Source organism: Gallus gallus, chromosome 3 (genome assembly GCF_016699485.2).
Source record: "Gallus gallus isolate bGalGal1 chromosome 3, bGalGal1.mat.broiler.GRCg7b, whole genome shotgun sequence".
In the NCBI taxonomy this organism is placed as follows: Eukaryota; Metazoa; Chordata; class Aves; order Galliformes; family Phasianidae; genus Gallus; species Gallus gallus.
In genome coordinates, this window is record NC_052534.1 from 16,439,366 (window position 1) to 16,463,161 (window position 23,796).

General features: G+C 41.9%; 2 protein-coding genes across 16 annotated transcripts in view; both read right to left on the minus strand.

Annotated features, from left to right (window-relative positions):
• Positions 1–657: 657 nt before the first annotated feature.
• Positions 658–9,094, minus strand: THUMPD2 (THUMP domain containing 2). 4 transcript variants are annotated; one of them, XM_025149411.3, is made up of 11 exons: positions 8,982–9,094; positions 8,725–8,841; positions 8,315–8,396; positions 7,714–8,129; positions 6,165–6,242; positions 5,347–5,399; positions 4,982–5,069; positions 4,348–4,419; positions 3,880–3,994; positions 2,971–3,088; positions 658–1,500 (listed from the first exon to the last, which is right to left on the minus strand). In XM_025149411.3, the coding sequence occupies exons 4-11, from the start codon at positions 8,122–8,124 to the stop codon at positions 1,182–1,184; spliced, it is 1,254 nt and encodes a 417-aa protein (XP_025005179.1). In that variant the 5' UTR covers positions 8,125–8,129; positions 8,315–8,396; positions 8,725–8,841; positions 8,982–9,094; the 3' UTR covers positions 658–1,181. The 4 variants fall into 4 exon arrangements, with proteins under 4 accessions (XP_025005179.1, XP_046795515.1, XP_419375.5 ...); XM_046939559.1 differs by having other exon boundaries at positions 8,211–8,396; XM_419375.8 differs by lacking the exon at positions 8,315–8,396 and having other exon boundaries at positions 8,725–8,857.
• Positions 9,095–10,367: 1,273 nt separating this feature from the next.
• GPCPD1 (glycerophosphocholine phosphodiesterase 1) overlaps positions 10,368–23,796 on the minus strand; it is a 42,057-nt gene continuing 28,628 nt past the window's right edge. For 11 of the 12 annotated variants that reach the window (XM_419376.8, XM_040697035.2, NM_001398248.1 and 8 more), the window contains 9 exons: positions 23,623–23,715; positions 22,375–22,452; positions 21,958–21,997; positions 21,161–21,222; positions 19,965–20,030; positions 19,007–19,143; positions 18,098–18,233; positions 17,599–17,759; positions 10,368–12,188 (listed from right to left, as the gene is read on the minus strand). In XM_419376.8, coding sequence (XP_419376.3) covers positions 11,984–12,188; positions 17,599–17,759; positions 18,098–18,233; positions 19,007–19,143; positions 19,965–20,030; positions 21,161–21,222; positions 21,958–21,997; positions 22,375–22,452; positions 23,623–23,715 — 978 coding nt within the window. In that variant the 3' untranslated portion in view covers positions 10,368–11,983. Of the gene's footprint in view, positions 12,189–14,782; positions 14,889–17,598; positions 17,760–18,097; positions 18,234–19,006; positions 19,144–19,964; positions 20,031–21,160; positions 21,223–21,957; positions 21,998–22,374; positions 22,453–23,622; positions 23,716–23,796 lie in introns of all 12 variants that reach the window. The other variant, XM_046938760.1, reaches the window with a different exon arrangement.

Here is a 23,796-nt window from a genome sequence, read left to right on the forward strand (position 1 = left end):
TGGAACAGATCCTCACGGAAGCTATATTAAGGCACATGGACAACGAGGTAATAGCAGACAACCAACACGACTTCACCAGGTGCAGGTCCTGCCTGACCAACGTAGTGGCCTTCTTTACAGTGTAACTGCATCAGTGAACAAGGGAAGAGCCACTGATGTCATCTATTTGGACAAGGCCTTTGACATGGTCCCCACGACACTGTTCTCTTCAAATAGGAAAGATATGGACTTGACAGGTGGATCGTTTGATGGACAAGGAACTGGTTATGATATTGTACGCAGACAGCGGTGGTCAACGGCTCAATGTCCGGATTGGATGGAGGTAAGCAGTATTTCTCCCAGTTCAGTACCAGGACCAATGCTCTGCAACATCATCAATGACAGCAACAGTGGGACTAAGTGCACCCTCAGCAACCCTACTGCACAGACTAGATAAACAAAGGCCTCACCCTTTCCAAAAAAAAAAAAAATCTACGTGCTTCTTTGCAGACAGAAGTCACCTCTAATTGTTAACTCATTCTGCAAGCATTTCTGCCTTCTACACTCTGCCCTTAGAGCAATGCTATCAAGCAAGGAAAAACAAAATCTTGATAGAAATAAGCTTTCACACTAAAAGCTGAAGCATTCCTATAAGATACATGCAAACCCCACAAGGAGTTCATACTAAAAATAATTTAATTTTTCCACAGCATGATATCCGAATAGTGACAATTCAGATTTATCATCAGATAGCTTTAAAATAATACAAGACTGCAAGGCACGTAAGTAAGGCTCTCTGTCCAGTCCTCAAGAATAACTGGAGATTTCTTAAGAAACACTTCCTAAGAATATTAACGGAGGTGAAAACCTATTTACACGTAGTATTACCACGCTTTTGTGGTACAGCATTTGAAGTCTTTCTTTATGAAGAACTCATCCTGATATTGAGAGGATTTGCCTTAACAAGGATTTGAGGACTCTGTCTTGTTACAGCAGTTTATATTAAAAACATTTGAAACATGAATATGAATCTTCCATCTAAAAGCCAGAGGGAGAAAAGCAACAGCCTAGTACACTCAAGTAAACTGAGGTGAGCTAGCAAATGGCACAGAGTTTGGACTAGCAGAGTTACACCAGTTCACTGCCATGCTGCTTTCAAGTCTATCAGGATTCAAGTTCAACATTGGCACAATGCACAAAAGCTACTTATTCCCAGCAGTAGAGATCTTCTTGTATTTGTATATGAAAGCATCTGTCTTTCCAAGACTAACTTCATAGATGCCATCTGGCACCAGTGACCCAAAACGCATCTGTCCGCAGCTGAGAACAGGTTCTTCAATTCCAGCCCCCAAAGAGGATGAATTCCCATCATTATTCAAGGCTTTCACAGCGGTCGTTTCACCTGCACCATCAGCAATGGCATTAAGAGATTCATTTTCAACAGTCTTGGCAATGCCATCCATGCGCTTACGGAGATCTTGATTCAGCAACAACACAATAATCCCTCCAACACGAAGCACTCTGGCAATTGCAGAAAATAATCAAGGTTAGGTGTTCATCCTGCCTGGATCCATTTAGAACAACAGTGATACTTCAGACATCATTTGCATTCAATGAAACACCTAAACACATTTGAGTGTAACTGCAAATACTGCTTACTGAGCTGAGTCAAGGGAATTTAAATTCCCCAGCTGAATGGGAAAACCGGGCCCTCTACTGACTCACAAACCTTCCTGACCTTAGGAGTTCTTTCCCTTTGGTTAGTAGGGAAGAGGGACTCAGCTTCTTTACTCTTTATATTCTTCCAATGACTGAGTCTCATAACAAGAAGCAAGGCCTGAGCCCCCACCGGACTGCAAAGGAACAGCTTCTCATTACAGCAAGAGGGAGAGCTTTCCAGGCTGCTACAGCAATTCTGAAGCTGCCCTTTCCCTTTGAGAATGTTAAAAGGTCTGTCCCTATCTGTACTCAACTGACCCTTCATGTCTGTCAGACACAGAAAACAGGAAAATTAACCTGTTTGTAGTTTATTTTTTCTTAGTACATAAAATAAACACTACACTTGGCTTAGAAAGAAGGGAAAAGGCTACCCTGTCTCTCACAGCAAGTGCATCGAACAGTCTTACTGGTAGGGCTCTCATGGTAACAGTCCTTTCCTCACCTCCACCTTCTCAAGAAGGTATTTTGCTTCTTGACCCAACAGAGCAAATGAGGCCAGAAGATAATGTGAAACATGGGCAAAAGCAGGGATAGTCAGTGTGAGCAGACAGAAGGCTGCCCTGCCATTCTTTGGAGTTCCCTCACCTTCTCTGCCATCTTCCCAATACATTCCTGCATTGTGTGAGTGAGACCAACATCTGCTGAACAATCCTAAAGAAAGGGCTTGTTTTCAGCCAAAAAGTTAAATTAGGTGGCAGATAGCTTCAACTGCCCGTTAGAAGCAACTTGTTATGATCTTGATTTAACTCTGCCACAAAATGATAGGGTGAGATATGACAAGAGGCATCTTAACAGGACCAGGTGGCTAGCTGGATATTTCAGTACAGTGCCAAAAAGGAAAATGCCTATCACTGTTTTCCAGTCTGAGATCTTTCCTGCCAAGGCAGGCTGGTAGAAGCTTGATTGTGAACCCAAAATGAAAGCATACGATTGTATATGGGCCTCAACTGAGAAACATTTATTGCTTTATTTGCCTGTCCATGCTTTAAATTTTGCTCAGTTACCCTCTTTTACTCCTTCATTTCACTCGTGATACCATCATGGCTCAGACAACAATCTCACTCCTTGTTAGCCTGCACTGCCATCAGCACTTCCACAGCTTCCAAGACAAGTCACAACAGCCTCTAAGGGACAAGTAAAGGACTCAGACTTTCACGGTCTGCACAGGATCATGTTACTGAACTGGAGAGCGTTTCAAACAAAGCAGACATCGTTAGGTTTGGATTTAAGACCACAAGCCATCATTACATTTCCACCACAGGCCACACATACCTCTCCATCTCCTGGAGAATATCTGGTAGGAGCTGTATGTCTTTTGTGATCTTGAACTTCTTCCCAAATGGAATATCCGAAATCACAGCATCAAAGCTTTCTGAAGGCAGAGGCAGCGCTGCAGAATAAAGGTAGGTCTTGACATCTGACTGTCTGCAGAACGAACAGCAGCCATGCCCTCATTCACCTTACAGAATGTTCTGCCAGCTCTTTCATGGGTTACGCCACTAAATTCACAGCTCTTCCTCTTCTTTTCCTCACAAACAACACTATGAAGTTACCAACCTAATGCAGACTGGGTGGAGACAAATCCATGAGAGCACTGCCCAGCTGCCAGTGTTCTCTGTTACTGGTGATACGTCTGCCTCAACAGCAAGACTTCCCTAGTAGGGCACTGCACAGTTCCAAATTAACTGCTGCTTCTCAACACACAGTAAATCTTTACAAGCAAAATGCAAAGTAAGAGTTAAGCTTGCAAGTGCTCAAGCATAGATGTTTAAATGTACAGGTATTAATGGCAAAAAGCCACATGTTGGATCCTCCTCTCCCCACTCTTTCTCCCAGTAATTACATTACAACCAGAATCACTTTGGGGGAATACTTGAAAGCAGTAAGCTCTAAGGGAATCAAAGTTTCTGCATCCCAGGGGAATTTAGTTTTCTTGACAATGATGCAGCAGCGCACCCTTGTGGTGAAAAGCCAATCACACAGCAGGCTGGGTTGGCCAAAGTGCAGGCTTCAGATGAAAGGGAAGACCACGGGTCTTCAGGATGCTCAGAACTTGACTGGATGAGGTGAGCAATCCGAACGTGGCTTTAGGGCTAGCCCTGCTCTGAGCACCTATACAACCACTGAACCACAAAAGACTTTGCACTTCGAAAGCCTCACTCTGAAAGCTTACACGCATACCTTTCACAGAAGCTTTAAACAACTCAATCTTATCATCCAGGCCTGCAGCCTTAATATTCACACTCGCACCCTCCAATTGTGAATCACTTGTATCCGTACCCCAGTAACAGGCTTCCTGTTCAGAGAAGACAGAAAAAAGTCTTTTAGACAATTTGCTGCACTGTTACACTGACGCCTCCATTTCCAGGACAGGCATTCATAAAAGAAGGGCCATGGATGCCAAACAGAAGCCCTGCAGACCATCAGCAGAGGGCTCACTGCACCCACCTGGCACAACACGTAGGACTTTGCTTTACATCCCTGTGGAGGAATGTCTGTACTAAGACACTTTAAACAACAGTCTACAAAGATTATTTTGGTTCCAGGTTTTCATTAATGGACGTTGGTATAGCTACAGTAGAGATTTTTTCTTGGTGCATCTATAAGAACTCTTGCTCAATCCCTCACTATTGTGAGTGAGACACTTACAGGCCACTCTTTGGCAGCTTCCAGCAGGATGGTTCCCAGCCCGCACATGGGATCCAGCACAAAGGCACCCACCTACAAAAATAAAGGGGTTGTCACACACCGAGCGAGACGCACTCCTCCCTCAATACGAAGTGTACTCAGTCACGTGCTGATGACTGACCTCCTACTCAGTTGCACTGCATCCAATGCAGATAATAAGTCATTGCTTTACCAGGCCAAACTTGCTTGTAAGACGATGTAGTATAAAACATCAACAGTTTTAGCAAATACAATGCATCTAGTGTTGAGGTCACACCTAGGGAAAATTCATGACTGGACTGCAGACAGATGCTGATTACAAATTAACCTGTGGATCACAGTGGCTTCTGCTTTCCTTTCAAAGACAACCCCAAACTAGCTTTGACACCTGAACAGTGAAAAAAACCCTTGCAATTTAAACATCTGTACAAGGATAACACTGTGCTTAGAAAGACTGGACCTATAGAGCAGGTCTGACAGTGCACTCTGAGCACACATAAGGCAACCTCTACCCATATGGATTAACACGTTGCTCTAGAACTCCAGCTTCAGCCCTGCCAAGCAGCAAACCACCCTTATGCAGTGCTCTGCATCTTTGCCATCGACGTTCACTTACACTTATTTCAGCCAGAGATGCCATGGCCCAGGCAACAGTTGACCGCAGGCCTGCTGTTTTGATATACTCTCTGTTTGCCAACGGAAGCCTGTAGACACCAAAATCAGTGTAAGATAAGACACCCAGAAAAGGCCATATAAGATGTATTACCAAAAGAATGGATCTTCCCAGGTCTGCAGACAGACAGAAACCAGTCTGCTTTTAGCCATGTGCTCACTGCACAGTCTGGCCTACGTGCTCAGGTAAACTCCAGACAGATGACAAGAACACTGATCCAAAAGCTAAATGCAGAGGACAGCGGGACTACTTAGAAATTCTGCCTGTTCTGATACTGCCAAAACAAATGCAGTGATGAGAATGCCTACCTGAAAAGAGGAATCCCCACAACTGAGTGAATGTCATTAAGATGCAGAAAGATCTGAAAGAAAGAATAAAACCAGAATCTCTCAACCGGAGATGGCAATAGCTTCAACTCATTTCAGCCGGACACAGAAGATGATTCTGTGAGTTTCCAATCCCAGTTTAAGAGCAAAAATACATGCTTTACAAATTTATGATTAATTGGAAGTAATCACACGAGATAAACTGAAGGCTGGTTCAAAGATTATTTAATATCCAGGAGAGGATTTCTGTCAGGAATCCATCAGCAAGCACTTCCATTGTTACAGAAACTACTTATTTTTTTAATAATGTTTTTACCTACAGACTTACTGTAAGGAAAGATCACTGATTGCATATCAGCACTTGGCCATTCGCTCCCCGCCCTTTTCTATTCTCTGTTCTTCTACAAAAAGCAGTGCCATTAAGGAGCATTGCAGCTGGAAGGCCAACACAGCTAATCCTTCCAGGCAGCTCCACTTTCCACATGTGGAGACTCAAGCAGTTTATATGAGTGCCAGATCCTGAGACGTCTCCTGTGTGGATCCTCCCCCAGTCAGTGCAGGCCCACACTGGCCTTTCCAGTATTTATGACTGGAGCTAAAGTGCTCTGCAAGGTGTGTATACATGCTGCTGAAAAGCTTTGCTCAGCACTACCAGATGATTTCTAGTTGAATTCAGCAGCAGAAAGACAAACGGGAGGCGGCTGTGGTACTGCAAGCAAAGGGAATGGAGAAAAAAAATAAAGGACTGTGGGGACAACTGTGGATGAAGCAACAGGCCACTCAGCAGACCAATGCCCTACCTCCAGGTCAGGGGCCCGCAGGTCAGCCTGCCATCCAAACTGCTTCCTTAGCGCTATGCCAACTGCTCTTCCAATCTCCTGCAAAGGGAAAGACCGGGAACAGGCAATAAAAATAAAAGAATTATGAAAACAGCAGACCACAGCCTTGACTGCACAACCCTCGTAAGTACCTAGGAAAAGGTACTAGTACCCAGGAAAAGAAAAGAGTCCTTCTTTACGCATAGAAAACAAATTGTACAAAGACCAGAAAAAGAACAACAGCACAGATTAACAGATGTGCAAACACCTCAGAACTGCTACTCACCTAGAGGGTGGAAAGCTGAAATTCAAGTCCTGCCCAAGTTTGAACAAACAGCTGTAGTCATTTCAGGGTCACACATCACACGCAAAGTATTTTGCGTGATTGTAAACTGCTGGATCACCTAAAGAGAAACCTACCTATGTGTAAGTGCAATTCTCAGCTTTAATGCTTTTGTCACCTCTGGAAGGCTCTGCCTTCAGACTAGGAGTTCAAACACACAGCACAAACTTAAGCAAACACTGCTGCTGGCAGCCTCACACGTCCCATCTTCCCAAGTGTATGGCAAACAGGTATACAGGTATTGGACCAGACAGATTATTGCATTACAAAGGAGAAATGAAATAAAGATCTTACCCATATCCTGGGCTCACAGAAGGGCTCCAAGAGGAAGGATCTCCAGCTAGAGATCCTTCCTCCTTAGGAGTCAGCCCTTAAATGGGGTCTAGGAGGGATGGAGCCAGGCTCCACCCCTTCCGGTCACTCAGGTGAAATTGCGTTCACCTGTGCCCCCGCAGCTGACTCAGCACTCGCCTCAGGTGGTCAATCAGAGGTTCAGGCTGTGATTCAACAGTTCCCATACACCAAGGCACCAACTTCGGTAGAGGAAAAAAAAAATCTACTGATAACTACTGTTATCTTCAGGTAAGAGAAACCTAAATAAACTGCAGCTACCTCTATTATTATTTTTTCACAGTGAAAATACAGTGCAGCTGAGAATAGTGCTGGATGGAAAGCACCTCCAAAGTCTCTACATCATTCAAGTGAGGTTTGGGGCCCAGTAAGGCTGAGATCCACAGCCCAGAGCACGTCCCAGGGCCACATCACTCTCCTGAGAAACAAAGTCTTTGAACACCCAAAGCAGCACCCTTCCAAACTACCACAACTGGAAGGCGCTCAGCTCCTCTGTCCTTGCAGTAGTCCTCCAGGCAGCTGAGAGCTACGTGCACTTTGCTCCTCAGGCCACCAGGCTTCACCTGCCCCGCTACTCAGCCTCCGACCTCTACCAGTCTTCATTAAAAGGCACTGATTTGAAAAACAAACAGGGTAACAATGTTCTGAAGTTAACAACAGCACTTGTATTTCCACTTGCTTATGGTAAATGCAGGCTTTAAGGCTTTTTTTCCTCTTTGAAATGAGACAGGGAAAGGCTAGATCAGTTTGTTACTCCAAAACAGAATTTAAACTGCAAATAAACTATGTCTCCTTTCACCTCTGCTAAACTCTTTGAGAACACATACTTTACCATACCTGTGAAGTGAGTATCTTGGCAATTGCTCCACTGCAACGACACGAAACTCTGAAACTGAAGTTCTGCTTCTCATTCTCAATAGGTTTCTCTATGCTACTTCTGGTAGGGCCTTCTAAAGAAGCCTTGCTTTCAGCCTGGCAGTCCTGATCGCTCTCCTCCTCCGATACCACACAGTTCTCTCCAGCTCCTGCTTGACATTCTTCAGACGCAATCTCTCTTACTTGCTCTGTTTTCTGTCTTTTAGATGCAATATTAATCTCTTCTTCTGGTTTTCTCTTGTGAGGCGATCGGTTTTCTTGAGAGGCCTCATCCTTTTTCCCCTCATGACTACGAAGCTTTCTCCAAGTAGCGATAACATCCAGGCAGGATTTGGGTTCCTCAGTGAGAAGGCTTTTAATCTCATGCAGCATTTTCCCTGGAAGAAAAAGCAGTTTCAGTTTAAGCAATTCAATCTCAGCCCTTCTCTTACAGCATGAGAACAGCTGTCAACACAGACCATGTTTAGGTGCCATCAAGGTGTGAGTCCACCAGGGCAGCAGCCTACGCCACAGACGTACACAGACCCAAAGCTGCGAGTTTACTCTTTTATAAAGGGAATATCTTCTTGCTAGTCATCAGACCGCCTCTGATCCTGCCAGGTCACCGATGCACCTAACCTTACACCTGCGGGTGGTCCTGCTGACTTCGCAACGACAAGAGAGACAGGAGAAACACAGAGGCCAATTCCTGTACAAACCTTGAAACCAGTTAAGGGAAAACGTGTTTAAATATTCCCATTTCAAAGCTTATAACCATGGTTGGATGCGGCCCTCAGAGCTGGAGCCCGCGAGCAGCTCAATGCCACAGGCTGCATGCTCCGCCGTGCCAGCAGCTAGGACAGATGTTTAAAGCCATTTTAAGGCCGTTCTCAGCGCAGGAAAGCATGTGAAAGCACACCGGAGGGCAAACAGTTCCGACCTGAGTGGTCTCGGTTAGGGTCAGGGCTTCCAGAGCCGAGCAGCGAGCAGTACCTTTATTTCTGGAAACGGAAAGCGGGACGCACTTCTTCAGCAGCAGGAACAGCCGCTCTCCCGACTTGAGCTCCTTCAGCTCGCCCGGCTCCGCAGCGGTGGTGAAGAAAACCTTTCCTAAGACATAGTCCACCTTAGGGAAATAAGCAGACACGCAGACACACACGGAAACAAGCTTTCTGTCAGCACTAAGGAGCTCCCCCCCCCCCCTCCGCCGCGGTGTGGGGGGGTACGGCCGCAGGCAGCGCCGCTCTCACCTCAGTAGCGCCGAGCCGCGCGCGCACCTCCCGCGCCAGGAAGGGCTCGAGGCCGCGGCCCGCGGTGCAGAAGTACCGCGCGCCCGCCGCCATCTTGGCCCGCCCCCGCCGCCATTTCGGGCCGCCCCCGGGGCGCAGCGGGGGCTCCTCCTCGCGCCGTGTGCTGCACCCGAGGGGGGACGTCACGGGAGAGCCAAGTGCCGGCGCGGGAATGCGACTGTGGAGCCGTGCGCGCTGCGCGAGTGGCAGCGCGTCCGTGTGGAGATCAGCGGCGCGACTGCGGCAGCGCGAGCATCTCACGTGTGGGAACCTTTTCTCCCAACGGCCGGCACACCGGGAAACGTCATCGTTCCTCCTTCCCGCTTAGTGCGGGGGAACAGAGGCAGAGTACGGAGTACCGCAGCTGCCAACAGTCCCATACAGTCCGCTCTGAGCCCGGAAAAGGAGAAACGCTCTGAAGAAATGAAATCCAGCCTCACGTGCCACAAATCAGAGCTCCGGATCGAACCAGAAAGAGTTTAATAAATGGAGCTGTCCCTTGGCTGGAATACAACGAACCGTGCTCCAGCCCGCACTGCTTTCCATCGGACAAGTTGCACTCTCTCCTGGCTCCCTGCTCTCAGCCGGCAGCGTGTCTCACGCTGATCTACACTCTGGCCAAGTGGAAAACTGACAGCTGCCTTTCACCAAACAACACGCTTACTTTACTGACAGTCTGACTGCTCAACAGTCACAGCACAAATCCTGCATTGCCAGGGAGCCTACACCTCAACTGGACATCAGCACAGCGTGACCACACATACGAGGGTGCAGGAGTGGTACAGTTGCCCAAGAGCCAAAAATCCTCTTTGGCACCTCAACAGTTTTCCCTCCAAGTGCTGTATAGTTGTCCAAGGCAAGTCTCCTACAGGATTCATTTTGTCCTCAGACGATGTCTTAGGAAAGTTTCCTCTGGTCTCTCCAGAGGAAAAGCAGAAAAGGCAAATACTGTTCCTCATCCCTCTGAAGGCTAAGAAATAAAGTTTTTGAGGTGCCTCTGAGCCCTTCTCAGCATGGCATGGGACTGCTCCAAGAGCGTGCTTCAGGTAGCATCACCTCCACACGCTGCAGCTGTCGCTTTCCACAGCACTGTGGTTGCAGTGCCCAGCGTTCATGAAGCAGCACGTGTGACTGGGAGTGCTTTCACATGAGCTGGGAGAGCCCTGAACAACTTTCAAAAGAAGCCATAAGGAGTATACAAATTAGAAATAAGAATTAACAACACACATTGCTAAGTCAGCAATCTAGACTCACTGTATTCAATAGCAGGTACAGGTGATCATACCTGATCTCAAAAATGAAGTTCAGTGCTCCCTCCCCCCCAAAAAAACACAGCTTGGACAGTTCTGAAGGTAGATTTAATTTATTTTTTAATATACAAAAGACAGCTTCCAAGTATCTAGTCATTACTGTGCTGTTTGTGCAGGACAAACTTTAAATACTAAAATACACAAGGCAAATTGAAACAGGTTGTTTCAAACTGCTCAGAAGTGCGAGCTCAAGCACGTATTTGCAATGGCTTTACTCTGTACAATCAGTTCTATGTTGCAATGACTGTATATAAAGATATAGTACACGCTATTGTTTTCATTGTCAATTTACAAGAGAAAAAAAATAAATATTTCCCATTCTTACTATACATTAACACTTCAGTAGAAAGTTACTGCTGTTGTGTTGGCATGACCTGCAACTCCAGGAGGAAAAAGGACATGCATGTATTTCTACTAAGAATTCTAAACTATGACTTTGCAATAAATTACAAGGGATAGGTATCAGCCAACAGCATACAGATTATCTGAATTCAGAACATTTGTGATTCTTGCTCTAAAAAAAGAAAAACCAACAGTAATAATAAATCAAATATTGCAAAATACAAAAGCTAGTGGCTTATATCATATGAAAAAGACAAACCATGTATGGTATAGCTTTTTTTTCCTCCTCCGAATGTTTGTGAATAACAGGCTTGTGGTTTTAGGCAAAAAAAATGAAGTAGTTCAGTGAGTCCTTGCACCCTTCACACATAACTAGCACCGTAAAGATGCAAGGACCTCAAACACCTAAATCCCATGCTTATAACTAAAGCATGCATTTTGTAGAGTTTGTGCATTCGTACGTATTTTGTTTATTAAGGTTACTGTGCAAAAGATTATCAACCACTGAAGGTATTTCTGTAATTCTGTTAATATTAAAATTATAAGCAACGTTCCTAAACGTTCAGCAGGTTTGCGTGAGATAAATGGGAGATGTCCCTCTGATGGCTCACCCCTCACTGCTCCACACAGACACCGTACCACTCGGTTGGCAAATCAGGAAACAATGGCAGCAGCCTGAATGTCCACTGGAGGGGGAGGAAATGAGTTCACATGCATTGCAATTTACTTAAAAAAAAAAATACACAGATGTTTTGGAAATGGCACAAAGCTTTGTACGCATTGATGTCTCAGTGCAAATACATACTATATATATATGTATATATATATATATGAGGTACCAATTTATTCAGGCCAGATCTAATTATATGTGCCTTACGACCACTCTTCATTTCCTGTTGTCAGGTACAGGCTAACAAGCTGCACTATTCAAGTAAAATTTAAGTCAAATCAATATATTTTTTAAGCGTTTTCATTACCAGCTCATTGTAATTTCTCTACAATGTGGTTTTTGAGATTCCACTCCTCAGAGTGCTTATTATTAAAATACACTTAGTGTTAATACTTAATTTTGTTTTCAAAATTTGAGACTTGATTATGAGAAAGTTAAAACTATGTAAACTGGAGCAACAGCTACAGCTGGCTCAATACTTTAACCTTGTTTGGAACTTGAACAAGTACTGTCAGGAGAGAGGAATGCAGTTATTGCTGTTTGGGAAACTTAAAATGAACAAACAAACAAACACGAAGGCATGGACAGCACTGTTTCAATGGTCACAATTAAACAGATAGAAACCAGCATTCTGCCTAGACTCAGTCCTTTTGCATTTGAACACTCTGCAAGTTATCTACAGCTTTCTCTTCCAAGCAACTATGATGACATTTACATGGAGATATGGACTTAAAGTGGCTAACGGTGGGACACACACAGCTTTTCAACTCTGGTAATTCCTTCTTCAGACGTTCCAGTTGCTCTACCTGGAATATATTCGGTTGTTCGGGATTTGAGTCGTATATCCTAAATAAACACAAGAAGATAACAAACAGTTATCAGTATAACCTGACAGTTCACAGCAAGACTAGATTAAACCATTGCTTGTAATAAAGTAAACCTAATAAAGGCTGTGAGTGCCCCCCCCCCCGGAAGCACGCAAGGCCAGTCTGGATGGGGCTGTGAGCAACCTGGTCTAGAGGGAGCTGTCCCTGCCTATAGCAGGGGTTGGAATGAGGTGGTCTTAAAGGTCCCTTCCAACACAAACTTTCCTATGATTCTGTGCTGCTAACTAAGACACCAGCGAGTCTATAAAGGCACAGTGTTGAGACTATTACCTTAAATCTCGTCTCTAATCTTGCAGTATACAATGTTGTGCCTTTTACACAAGGGTTCATTTGATGTACTAGGAAGTTACCCACTGGTATTTACCCCTGTTACTCTTCTGAAAATGTTTTTACAGTTGACACAAAGCTGCAAAACACATTATTTTAGGCTTCAAAGCCTACAGCCAAAGAACATCCTAAGTTGGAAAGGACCCACAAGATCACTGAACCCAACTCCTGGCTCTGCACAGCACCACCCAAACCCAATGTCTGAGAGCGGTGTCCCAATGCTCCCTGAGCACCTGTACCGGGGCTGTGCCCACTGCCCTGGGCAGGCTGTTCCGTGCCCACTGCCCTCTGGGGCAGCACCTGTCCCTACCCCCAGCTGCCCCTCCCCTGACACAGCTCCATGCCGTCCCCTCGGGCCCTGTCGCCATCCCCAGAAAGCAGAGCTCAGCACCCACAAGTTCAGAGCTCTACGATCATTTGGACGGACGGTAACGTACTACTTGTATGTAACACTGAATGGAGCTTATACTTGTTGTTTGAAGTACTCCCTCTTAAAAAAAAAAAAATCAACAACAGTTTTTTAAAGCTACTATTACGATATTAAGTGAAGAGTGAAAAGTCAGAAAATGATACCAAGTGCAAAGTCAACTACCTACGCTGTTTCAATAGTGTATTCTCTTTTCACTTCTTTGTTTTTCACACATGGAAACAAAGCTGCAGGACTTTACTTGTTAATGCTGTACCAGACTGCTCAAATCAAAAGCATATTTTATGTCAGACAACACACACATCAAGCATAACTGAAATACTATTTTGCTGTAGCACATCCTAAAGCAAAAGTGTTCATCTTCCTGTAAACGTTCTTTAGGAACAGCTTCAGATTCACTAATGTGGATCTCCCTCCTTAATGAATTTTATTAAAATTGAGTGAAGTATTTCTTGCCAATGCTGGCTGGAGCTTGATCCAAAGAGGAGCGAAGAAAAGACAGGGACAAAAGTAATGCCTCCTATTTATTTCCCTGGAAATGACAACTGACACATCAGAGAGCACAATAACGCTATTTGAGAGAGCAGATTCTCAGCTACCAAACACTATTTCATTCCTTCTCAAGCCAAACTCAGGTTTACCATGCAATTCAGAAAACAGAAAGGCTTACCCTGCCACCAGGTAATGCCTTAATCACTGAGGAGCAGATTTGATGATAAGAATCAACGTATGCTAGCTATTCCTGCATGTATACGTGCTGTTATTTATTGCAGTAATGCTCAGTTTCAGGCACATAAAATGACACATTTTTAAACGGATCTTTAGTTCTGACAAGTTTTTTTTTTAAAAAAACACTTTTGCCTTTTATTGCAACTAAATTTGCATTAGTTCTAGAAAAGAGAACGTAGTGAGGAGCCTGCCAGCTGAGCACGGAGCCATACTGAAGCCAGCATGGAGCCCAGCTGCGGAGGGGAGACCAACACACTCACATTGCTGATGATGACAAAGCTTTTGGCACACGCGGCAGGCTGACCGGCTTCACCACTTCCATGCAGCTGGATGTATTACTGAACAAGCACAGCTCTGATTGTACAGAGAGGATTAAAAACAATCCCATAATGCAAATGTAAGTTCGCAGCCACCCCCTCTCCACATCGGTATTTAATATATAGCCAATTTCTCACAGAAACTTAAGACTATTGTCCTTATTATGTAAATTCAAACACAGAAGGATTTCCTGCACTGTTTACAAAGCTTTTCCAGAAGAAAAAAAACCCTCAGTGCCCTCCAAAACCCTGCCTTAACATTCATTCTTTCTGCCAGATCCAAGAATTGTTCTACACCAGGTTTGTATTGCCTCTTTAAGTAAAGCTACACTTCAAACAAGAAGTGTTTTAAGCATGATATTCAGCTTTTAGCATTAAAGGAGGATGCCCAGCTATACCTTCAATGCACTTGTTGGGGCGCAAATAGAAGCCTGGCTATTCTGGCAAAGCTGTACCTTTTCTATAGACCATCCTTTTAACACAAGTAGTTCTGGCATTTTAGGCGTTAAGATCATTGAGCATAGCAAAAAAGCAGAACATTGTCCTGTGAGCAACACAAGACCACTCATTTTCAGTTCAGTGACTTTGGGTATGTCTAATATGCCATTGCCCGAGTGGAGAAAGGAGTGGATGGAAAAAGATCCTTCCCCTTGCACCAACGATATGGCTCCTTAAACAGCACTGGCATTTGTAAGCTGCCCAGATTTAGTCTTGCAACTTCTCTCCATGCAAAACAAAGTCAGACCCCCCTACCTGCATTTGTTTTGCCCGACATTTGGTACCAGCAACTTCTGGTATTCAGGACACAGTTTTTCTCTCATCTTCACAACAGCATTTTTGTTCATCTTTACATGGAAGACTAAAGTTCAGAAAAACAGCGTATAGAAGTCATCTCTATCCAGACAGTACATGAGCTTTGACAGCTACCAGATGCTAGCAAAAGCAATAACTCAGGGCCACATCCAAGCAAGCTCAATTCACTGAAATCCTTGTATTTGCTCATGTTCTGACTATCAACACTTAGAAAGATGGCTTACTAAAGCACGAGTAAATAGCAACATAAAATGCCAGGTACAATGGTTTCTGATAAGTATCTAAACTTAGTCTTTCAAGGACAATATTGACATTCAGCCCAGAAGACAGAAATCCTGCAGAAGCCATAGAAGAAGCACATCTTGACTGAAGGTGGGACATTTTCTGAAGATGTAATTGTTATAAATTGGCTTTACAGTAATAGAACAGGTAACTGAAGTCCCTGCATATTTCTAGACCTTGAAACAGCCACGTTCATCTGTCTCTCCCGACTCTACTTCAGTCCTGCTTCACAGCAGCACTGAATTTATCCACCTCTAAACTTCAAGCACCACAGAATGCAGAATCATACCTCCTAACTGATGTTCATGCCATATCTGTTGGAATTTTGGTAAGTTAACTCTTGATATTAACTTAGCACTTTCCAGTGATTTGAAAGACTGCCTCTTAACCCACCAACTCCAACTGTGAGTGGAAGCATTCAATCAGGTCTCACATTTAGACATACCATCCAGGATTTGCAAGTACCACCCACATTTCAAAGCACCCAGGGCTTAAGATATCTGATGCAATTTTCAGCAAGTGTCATATTTCCTCTAAGGGATATGTATTAAATTTAATTCTACTGTAAACTTTGGAGAAATAATTGAGGATTAAGGAAGAGCTTTGGAACTGATATTATCTTTGTGGGAAGTTGTCAGCAAGGTGGAAGAAATATGAGTGAGGGAGTAAGAGATGAGTACTATTAAGAATCTGAATGGCTTGGATGGTACAAGAAGGATGAAGATTTTTTGTTAGGGCAAATCCACTGGGCAGTCCAGCCTATAAGCAATTACAAGGAATATGTTACTCAAAACATGAGGTGAAATGTGTTCTGCTATCATACTGTAGCTTTAACACTCTAAGCAGTAAAGGACTCAAGATGACACTTCACAGAATTGCAGCCCTGACAAGAATGCAGTAGTGTTTCAGTAGGGTTGAGCAATTACATATCCAAAAAGCACTTAGATATCTAAGTGGGGAAAGCAGCACCAAGGCAGAAATAAAGCTATCACCCACTTTACCACACCAGTGCAGATTCCAGGAGTAACTACCAACTTGGAAAGATTGGATTAGCAGACATCAGAAGAACAGACATTTCCTAAGAACCATTACTGCAGTAGAATTTGATTAAAACACAGTACCTGCCATGTTTCTTTTTCCATACCAGTCCAGAGATCTTTTCTCCAGCCACTAAAAGGCCCTGAATTTTGAGTTGTAAGAAAGGCCTAACGTGTCTTGCTGCTGTAGCCAGGAAGAGGACTTAACACTTCGGTGATACAAGTCTGAAGCTGATCCCTAGTGCAAAAGTCTTGAAATTCCTTTTTACCATCCACAGAAAGGGGCAGACTTACTACAGTACAAGCAAGAACACCAACAGGGCAGATAATCACTGGACCCACCTATCCGGGAGGACTCTCAGTAGCTGATAAGGGATTCACGACCGTTAACTGTTTTTGCATTGAGTGCTTAGAACTGCAAGAGACAGTGTATTTGTCTGTCTTTCTCTATACATCTTAACTTGACATTCAGTTTTCACTTGAACAGAGCAGAACCCCTGACAAATACTTCACTTCCTTTGCCTTTCTTATCCCTGGTCCAGTAATGTGCAAAACAATTCCTTTGGTAAAGCAAACAGTTTGAAGGCTTGAGATGCTTCTCAGTTCAACGTCTTAATTACACTCCATGTTTTCCCTCTTACATATTCTTTGTTTTAGATGTTCTGCCAGAGAGATTTCACCTGTTCAAGTTCAAGATTCTTCTGGTAATGCAAATTAAGCACTTGTTAGCACGAGCAACTATTTTCTATTATTAGTTTTTTTTTATCTTTTATGATAAAGGACTGAAATCTGATTTTTCTGAGAACCTCAAGTAACATCTTTGTTCAGAGATGTACCACAGACATTTGATGTCCACCTGAACTACACACATCTTTTAACTGGCTTCTGAAGTGATCATTTTTAGCAGTTTGCCCCGAGAGTCACACCTAACTAATTTCAGTACAGAAGAGTAGTACAACTGTGCATTCACAGCTTTCAAACACAGCTAAAGAGAATGCTGGGGAAAAAAAAAGAAACTGATTCATTTAAAAGCTGTGTTAAACATCTCCATCAGTGACTGTACAATGCCAGAAATTTCACTCAGACGGTTCACTCAATTGCCCTCGCCATGTCAGGTACACAGTTTAGCTACTGTCAGGAATGTTAATAGCTTACTGAAAGTGTATATTAGCTCTTCAGAGAGACATCATATTATGTACATATTTGCTCAGCCACAAGAGAAGCAAAAATTGTTGATTCATATACACAGCTGCATGAATACAAATTAACATGTGTCTCCCTACCCAGGTTTATAGTCTTGCTAGGTTCGCAGTGTTAAGGAAGATAATCTACACCCAGTCAATCACAAAGGAATGTGAAGCTTCCCAGGATTCAGTATACCACAGTTTCACAAGCTTCATTATTATTATTATTATTTTTTTAAGCACAATATGGTACCTGTCATATATTAGCCCATGAACACCATATTCTTTCAGCTTCTTCCTGTTATCTGGATCATTTGCATCATCACCCCACGAGAAAATAACTAAGCCTTTAGATATGGCTCTTTTAATATACAATGGATTCCTCAGCAGGTCTTCAGAGTGCACGTTGACTCCCTGAAATACAAAAACACTCCTGTTAAAAAAGATTTAAAATTATGTTTCCGAGAAGTTCTCTCTCTAGCATTTTCATCCACTTACACTTACAGCTCCTTATAATTTCACATAAATAATTCAATGCGAGTTCACTGATATTATTTCTTAAGTAATGTAGACATTTAAAGAGACATCTAAAATAATGATGATCATTATTTTGGCAGTTGTTCCTGTTAGCGTGGGTTTGATGGCAATTTTAGGTTAAAAACAAAACAAAAAAAAGAGATAGATTTACATCAATTGGTAGTACTTCAGTTTCGTTTCATTGCAAATAGTCATTGCAAAACTTGTCAGCTTACCAGCAAGTTTTCAAACTGTGCAAAAGTAATGGCAATTGGAGTTGTACGAGATCTGAGATCCATGAGTTCAGGATAGAGTTTAGATTCTCCTTGGGTCAGAAATAACACGGGATACTTATTTTGCTTGTGTCGAACCCTGTTATTAAAAAAAGGTTTCCAAGTAACACATTGTTTAAAAATCACAGAAATTCAACTTTACTGTTAAAAAGTTTCCCCCTTTAATGCACGTCCATTTAATCCCTATCTGGTGCAACAAGACAGTACCGTGTTTTCATACTAAACTATGTGACAAACTATTGCAGCAGTCTGTTGCTGTCACAGATTTGTATACAAACTTAAAGGGAAGGCAGAGTTTGTGTTAAGCTCTGACCCACATCCTCAAGAGGTTTATATAAAATCCCTAAAGGTTGCCCAGTTCTCTATTTTCTTCTTATCTGCTGAAAATTCATGATAAGAATTTATAATGCTTAATGTACATTAACTAATGTTGCATCCTTCAAGTTGAGTAACACCAGTGCAGTGGCATCAAGTGAAAACAGATGAACACAAAGCATTGGGATTAGTGTGTTGGTTTGCAAATTAGGCTTGCATACCTTTTCATTGTGATTGGGGAAAAAAGAAAAAAAAGACTGATTTGCTAAGAAATCTCAGCCTTCTTTTGTTGCATCAAGAAAGACTTCAGCCTTCAGGAAGGCACCTGACAAAAAGAATCCACTTTATCTTCATTTTCCTATCTCATTTTTGGCACAGTTCAGATGGCAAAGGGGTTTAAGTTTCTTGTTTCAGTTGCCCACTACTTCAGCACCCGAATTTTACATCTAAATGGAACTGGTTAGTTACCTTCTGAGTATTCTTAAATCCAAAATAAAATTGATCAAATTAAAAATAATTCCTCTCTTCTTAACTTACATTGTACAAATGTCTGCATTAAAAGAAGAAAAAACAATTCTCCTCCTCCCAGCATTCATCAGAACTGTTTTCAGAATAATGTCTAAAAAGAGGTTCATATCAAAGTAAGTTGACAAGTTGCCATCCCACTGTCCATCCTGGAAAAAGAAAGGACAAGTTTCAGTCATTTTAAGTAACACTTACTAAAATTATTTTAATAAGCTTCAGTCTCCTGCAAACAGAAGTCTTGTTTGACTAAGGTTGAAAGTGTGAATAGAATACATCAGTCACTCCTTCAGCGTACTGAACGCCTGTTACAGCTCTAGAGGTCTGTCAGTTTGAGAAGTGCGGTTAAATTCCAACAATGGGAAGATTCACTGAAAAATCCAGTCTTCCCATCCAAGGGAAAAGCTGCTACGAAGCCCTTTTTAATTTTGAAAATACTGGGAAATCCATGAAAAAAAAGTCACTATTATAGCCCATTCCTGAGAAGATTAGCATGAGCCCATGCACAAAGACTTCCATCTACCACTGCACTTCAGTTTCCTTCTCCCACTCTAGGCATCCAGCCTTAGACCTGACATCTGTTTCTCTCTAGGGTGAGCACTAAGCAAACCAGCAGAGTCCTCAACGTTCCTATTCCTGCATGGTGTCAGAGCTGACCCTGCATGAGGTCAGGAAAGTTTGAGTTTGCCCTTTTCCTCCCATGTACAGTACGTCTCACTTGCGACCTATTCACTTCCAGCAGGGCCTTCTAGAAGCTGTCAGAGCTGCCCTGCGAGCTCAGTCCTATAAATACATCCTATTACTTCAAAATTATATTTGCATATGACCATTTACTCTGTTTTAAAGATAATGGGTCATAAAAACCCAAACAATTACATTAAAACAAAAATGATACCTTGTTCATAGCTTATAAAAAATTGTTATGTCAAATTACAAGCTTTAGCCAAAGTACAGCACCTGTACATTTACTTACCTTTTGTTGGCAGATCCATTTGATTTCTATATTGAACCCAACGTCTTCGGAAACTGACTCTAGAACCTGAAAATATTGCATTAAGAACAGACTGTACAGCAAAGAGGGAGAGCTAAGTACTGTTAGGGTAATTACTGGGATAATACACTGGAATTTAACCTCAATGGGCTCTAAGAGCTGATTAAAAAAATCAGTTTAAAGATAGGAAATACAGAGAAATTTGTCAAAATTTTGTCTTAAACAATTTTGTCTTCAAAATGGATTGGGTATAAAAGTCAGTCAGTGCACCCCAACACCGGATTAAGTGCCTCATTTGTACCCCCAAAAAAGTTTTGTATTTCTCTAGAAAGTTGGTTGTTTTGAACATAGAAAGTATCTTCAGTAGACAACGGGCTGAAGCATGAAACTCATGAGTTTCAATGGTGATTAAAAAACATAACCAGAAAAACCTAGGTGATTCTTGAACCCTTTAAAGGTAACACGGCCTTTCTTACAGTAAGAAATCATCAAAACAGATGTAGGAATTGAACTTCAGTTGTTAAATCCATTATACGAAGTTCTTTGTTACATGGATATTTTATATACATTCTCACATAAGTATTAAACAAGTGTTAACAATCTTTATAGTCCAAACAGCACTCAGTACTAACATACTAAACAAGTTCCTAAAGGTCATGTTAATAAATATAGCCTACACACCAGGAAAATCCATCAAGTGGAAAAAACACCCATTTAAGAAACAAATGAACAAACTTATGGAAAATGGGACCAAACTACATGGCAGTTGTTTCTGGAAAAAAACGAGGCAGTACAAAGACCACAGTCTGCAAATCAGCACAAAGGGAAAGGCACTAGAAATTCTCATTTTCAATCACACGAACAGCCTCTCTTTCCCTCTCTTAAATTTAACAAACAACTGTCAGTGCACTAAAATGCAGTGCCCAGATGTTTGCCAGCTGATACCCTGAGCTACACAAAGGAAATCCAGAATTTAGAACCTTGAAAGGTATGCAGACTATTAAGTGCTGGTGAGGCTCCAGTAGCCAAAAAAAGTCTAGATTCTCAGATCCACCATAGATTTTGGATAGCTAAATAAAAAAATGAGCACCTCTCACTATGTGTTGCAACACTAAAAGGAAAATGCACGTTTTCATGTTCCATAATATACAGCAATAGAGATAATGATTAATTCTTACTCTCTGTAGAGAAGGAAATGGCTGGGTCTCATAGGCAGAGTTTTCTTCTTCTTTAAAGGATGCTGAAAAGAAATACAAAATATTGGATCAAAACAGATTGCAGCACTCCTAATTCCAGCAAGAAAATAACAGTTAAGCATCACAAGGTCTACAAGAATGAAAAATGAAATCAGGTCTATATTTTGATTGTCACACTCCACCAACAGTGTTGCCAATGCTTGTTTTGACAGTGGGAAACTTTTTTCACAGAATGTTTATCAGAAGCAATTTCTCCCAGGCTTCACTCATTCAGTCACTGAATCACACCCAGCAGAAGCAGCCTTGCCTGTCAAGGCTTATTATTATTTAATCTTTTCCCAGACAGGTAGGATGTGTGAGGTACTTAGCCTCATTTTGCTGTCCCCATAAAGGAGACAAATTACAGCCCCAATAAGACAACCTACAGGAGTTACCAAAGTTCTTGTTTGCAACTCTGTAGAGCTACCAAAAAAGTAGTTAGAGAAGCATAAGAGGATTACACTATGTGCAATTGTCTTGCTGTTATATTATTACTCAAATACATATTTAGCTATACATGCATCTTCTACCCTCCTCTCCCTGCTCTTCCTGAGGAAGAACTCCCATCCAGGTATTTCCATCCTAGCAAAAACAAACACCTAACTCTACAATCTGCACAGAATTCAAGGAACTACTTAAGTGTTTAGAAGTGATCAAGAAGCCAAATGTGACGAGAACAAGTCACTGCAACCATTCAATGTGTCTCATGAGCCCCAAAGCTCTTGCCAACTAGCACGTACCATTGTGATCTTTTACTTTCAAGGCCGTCACGTGAGCCAGCTGTAAGGCATAAGAATAAAGTTACAAGTGCTCTACCCACACAGACCTTATCACAAGTAAAACACAACTTATGATTTTTATTTTATTTGCTTTTAAGTTTGAAGTTCCATTACAGATGCAGCTTATGTAACTAGAAATTAAACAAAACATGATTCTTGGTTCAGTTATGTGCTTCCCTGACTAAGGAAAAAAAAACTGAGTAGTGAAATTTAATCAAGCTGTAATGATGGTACAGAAGTACTATTCTTGGAATTAACTACTTGTTCTACTTTTACTATTTTTAAAGCATATGCTTTCCCATATTATCTACAGCTACACCAGAAACCAAAGCTACAAATCCCACACCCAGCATATCACAACAGCCAAAGTAACGGTACCTTCAACAACTGCAGCTGATCAAACGTGAGCTCTTTAACTGCAATCTCAAACAACTCCAAAGGCTCTGTATCCAGTTTCTTTGAAGAGAAATAATACGTAAATAACAATCGCTGAAAAGTATAAAAGTCTGTATGCTTTTAGTTGCCTTTAATGTTACTACATTAAGATATGCTTTCTTACATTTATGAAGATACAAGAAATGTAATGAGTCAATTTGTTATCACTCAGGTGCATAAAACAGGCGTCCATTTGAAAAAAAATCAGGATTTGGTCATTTATGCAGATCATAGACTTCAACTCTTTCATGCTAACCTTCAATAAAAGTCAATGCATTTATTCTGTAATAACTTGATCAGTTATTCATAGGGAATAAAATAAAAACAAAAATCCCCAAGTAAAGAAATGCTCCAAGGCAATTCAGTTTAGTATTACTTATCCAATCTCTCAGAAACTCATAGAAAGAGACGTGTCCTGGTAAAACTGAAACAACCCCCCCGCCTTCCAATGATCTGATATAAAAATAATTATGTCAATCAAGCAGTTCTTCAGCCTCACTTACTGTCCCCACAGGATGTGAGGTATGTTGTTTACCTGACAGCTAAAGGAAGATCAAAATGCAGAGAAAAAAACGGAATCAAGAAAGAATGAGAAAAATGTGTGGAAGACAAGTCCTTTGTAGCTGACCCAATTGTTCGGCAACCTCCTAAATGACCATCTTTGTTTCTTCCAGTGTTTTGTGTCTCATCTACTGGCCACTATTATAATGCAAAGCAGACTTTGGTTTGACCTAATGAGCATTTTTAAGAACGTTACTGCTCAAGACAAATATACTATTAAGTATCAGCAGAGGGAAGAAATCATGTTGAGAATCATATCAACTACCTCTCTCAAAAAACACCAAAAAACAACACAACCCAACCGAAAAACCCCACCAGAAGGTCTCACTCCTGATAAGCTAATGGGTCCCAAGAGGCATTACAGAATACCGTGGCGTTCCCTAAATTTTTCTTTCAAACAACAAACAAAAGCTAAGGAGTACCTCTAACTTACTATTTAACTGCATTTGAAATGCTGTTGCTACGGCGTCAAAAGAAAGAATTCAAGTTCTCAGCTCAAGTTTATGCATATAGTAAAGCTACATTTCCATTCCCTTCCATTCCTTGAATATTCAGAATTATTTCTATGAGAAACTATTTTAGTTTGTGGAATGGTCACACTTAAGTTACAGACATCATCCTCATCCTTACCTTTTTCATGGCCATGCAACAAGTGAGATCGTGGTATACAATAGGCACGTGATCTTTAGAAAGATGTACATCAAATTCCACATATGCTGCTCCCTAAAGAAAATAGCAAAAAAAACCACAGTAGAACAAATAAACACTTAACTATTAAGGACTTTTATATAAAGACTTTACAAG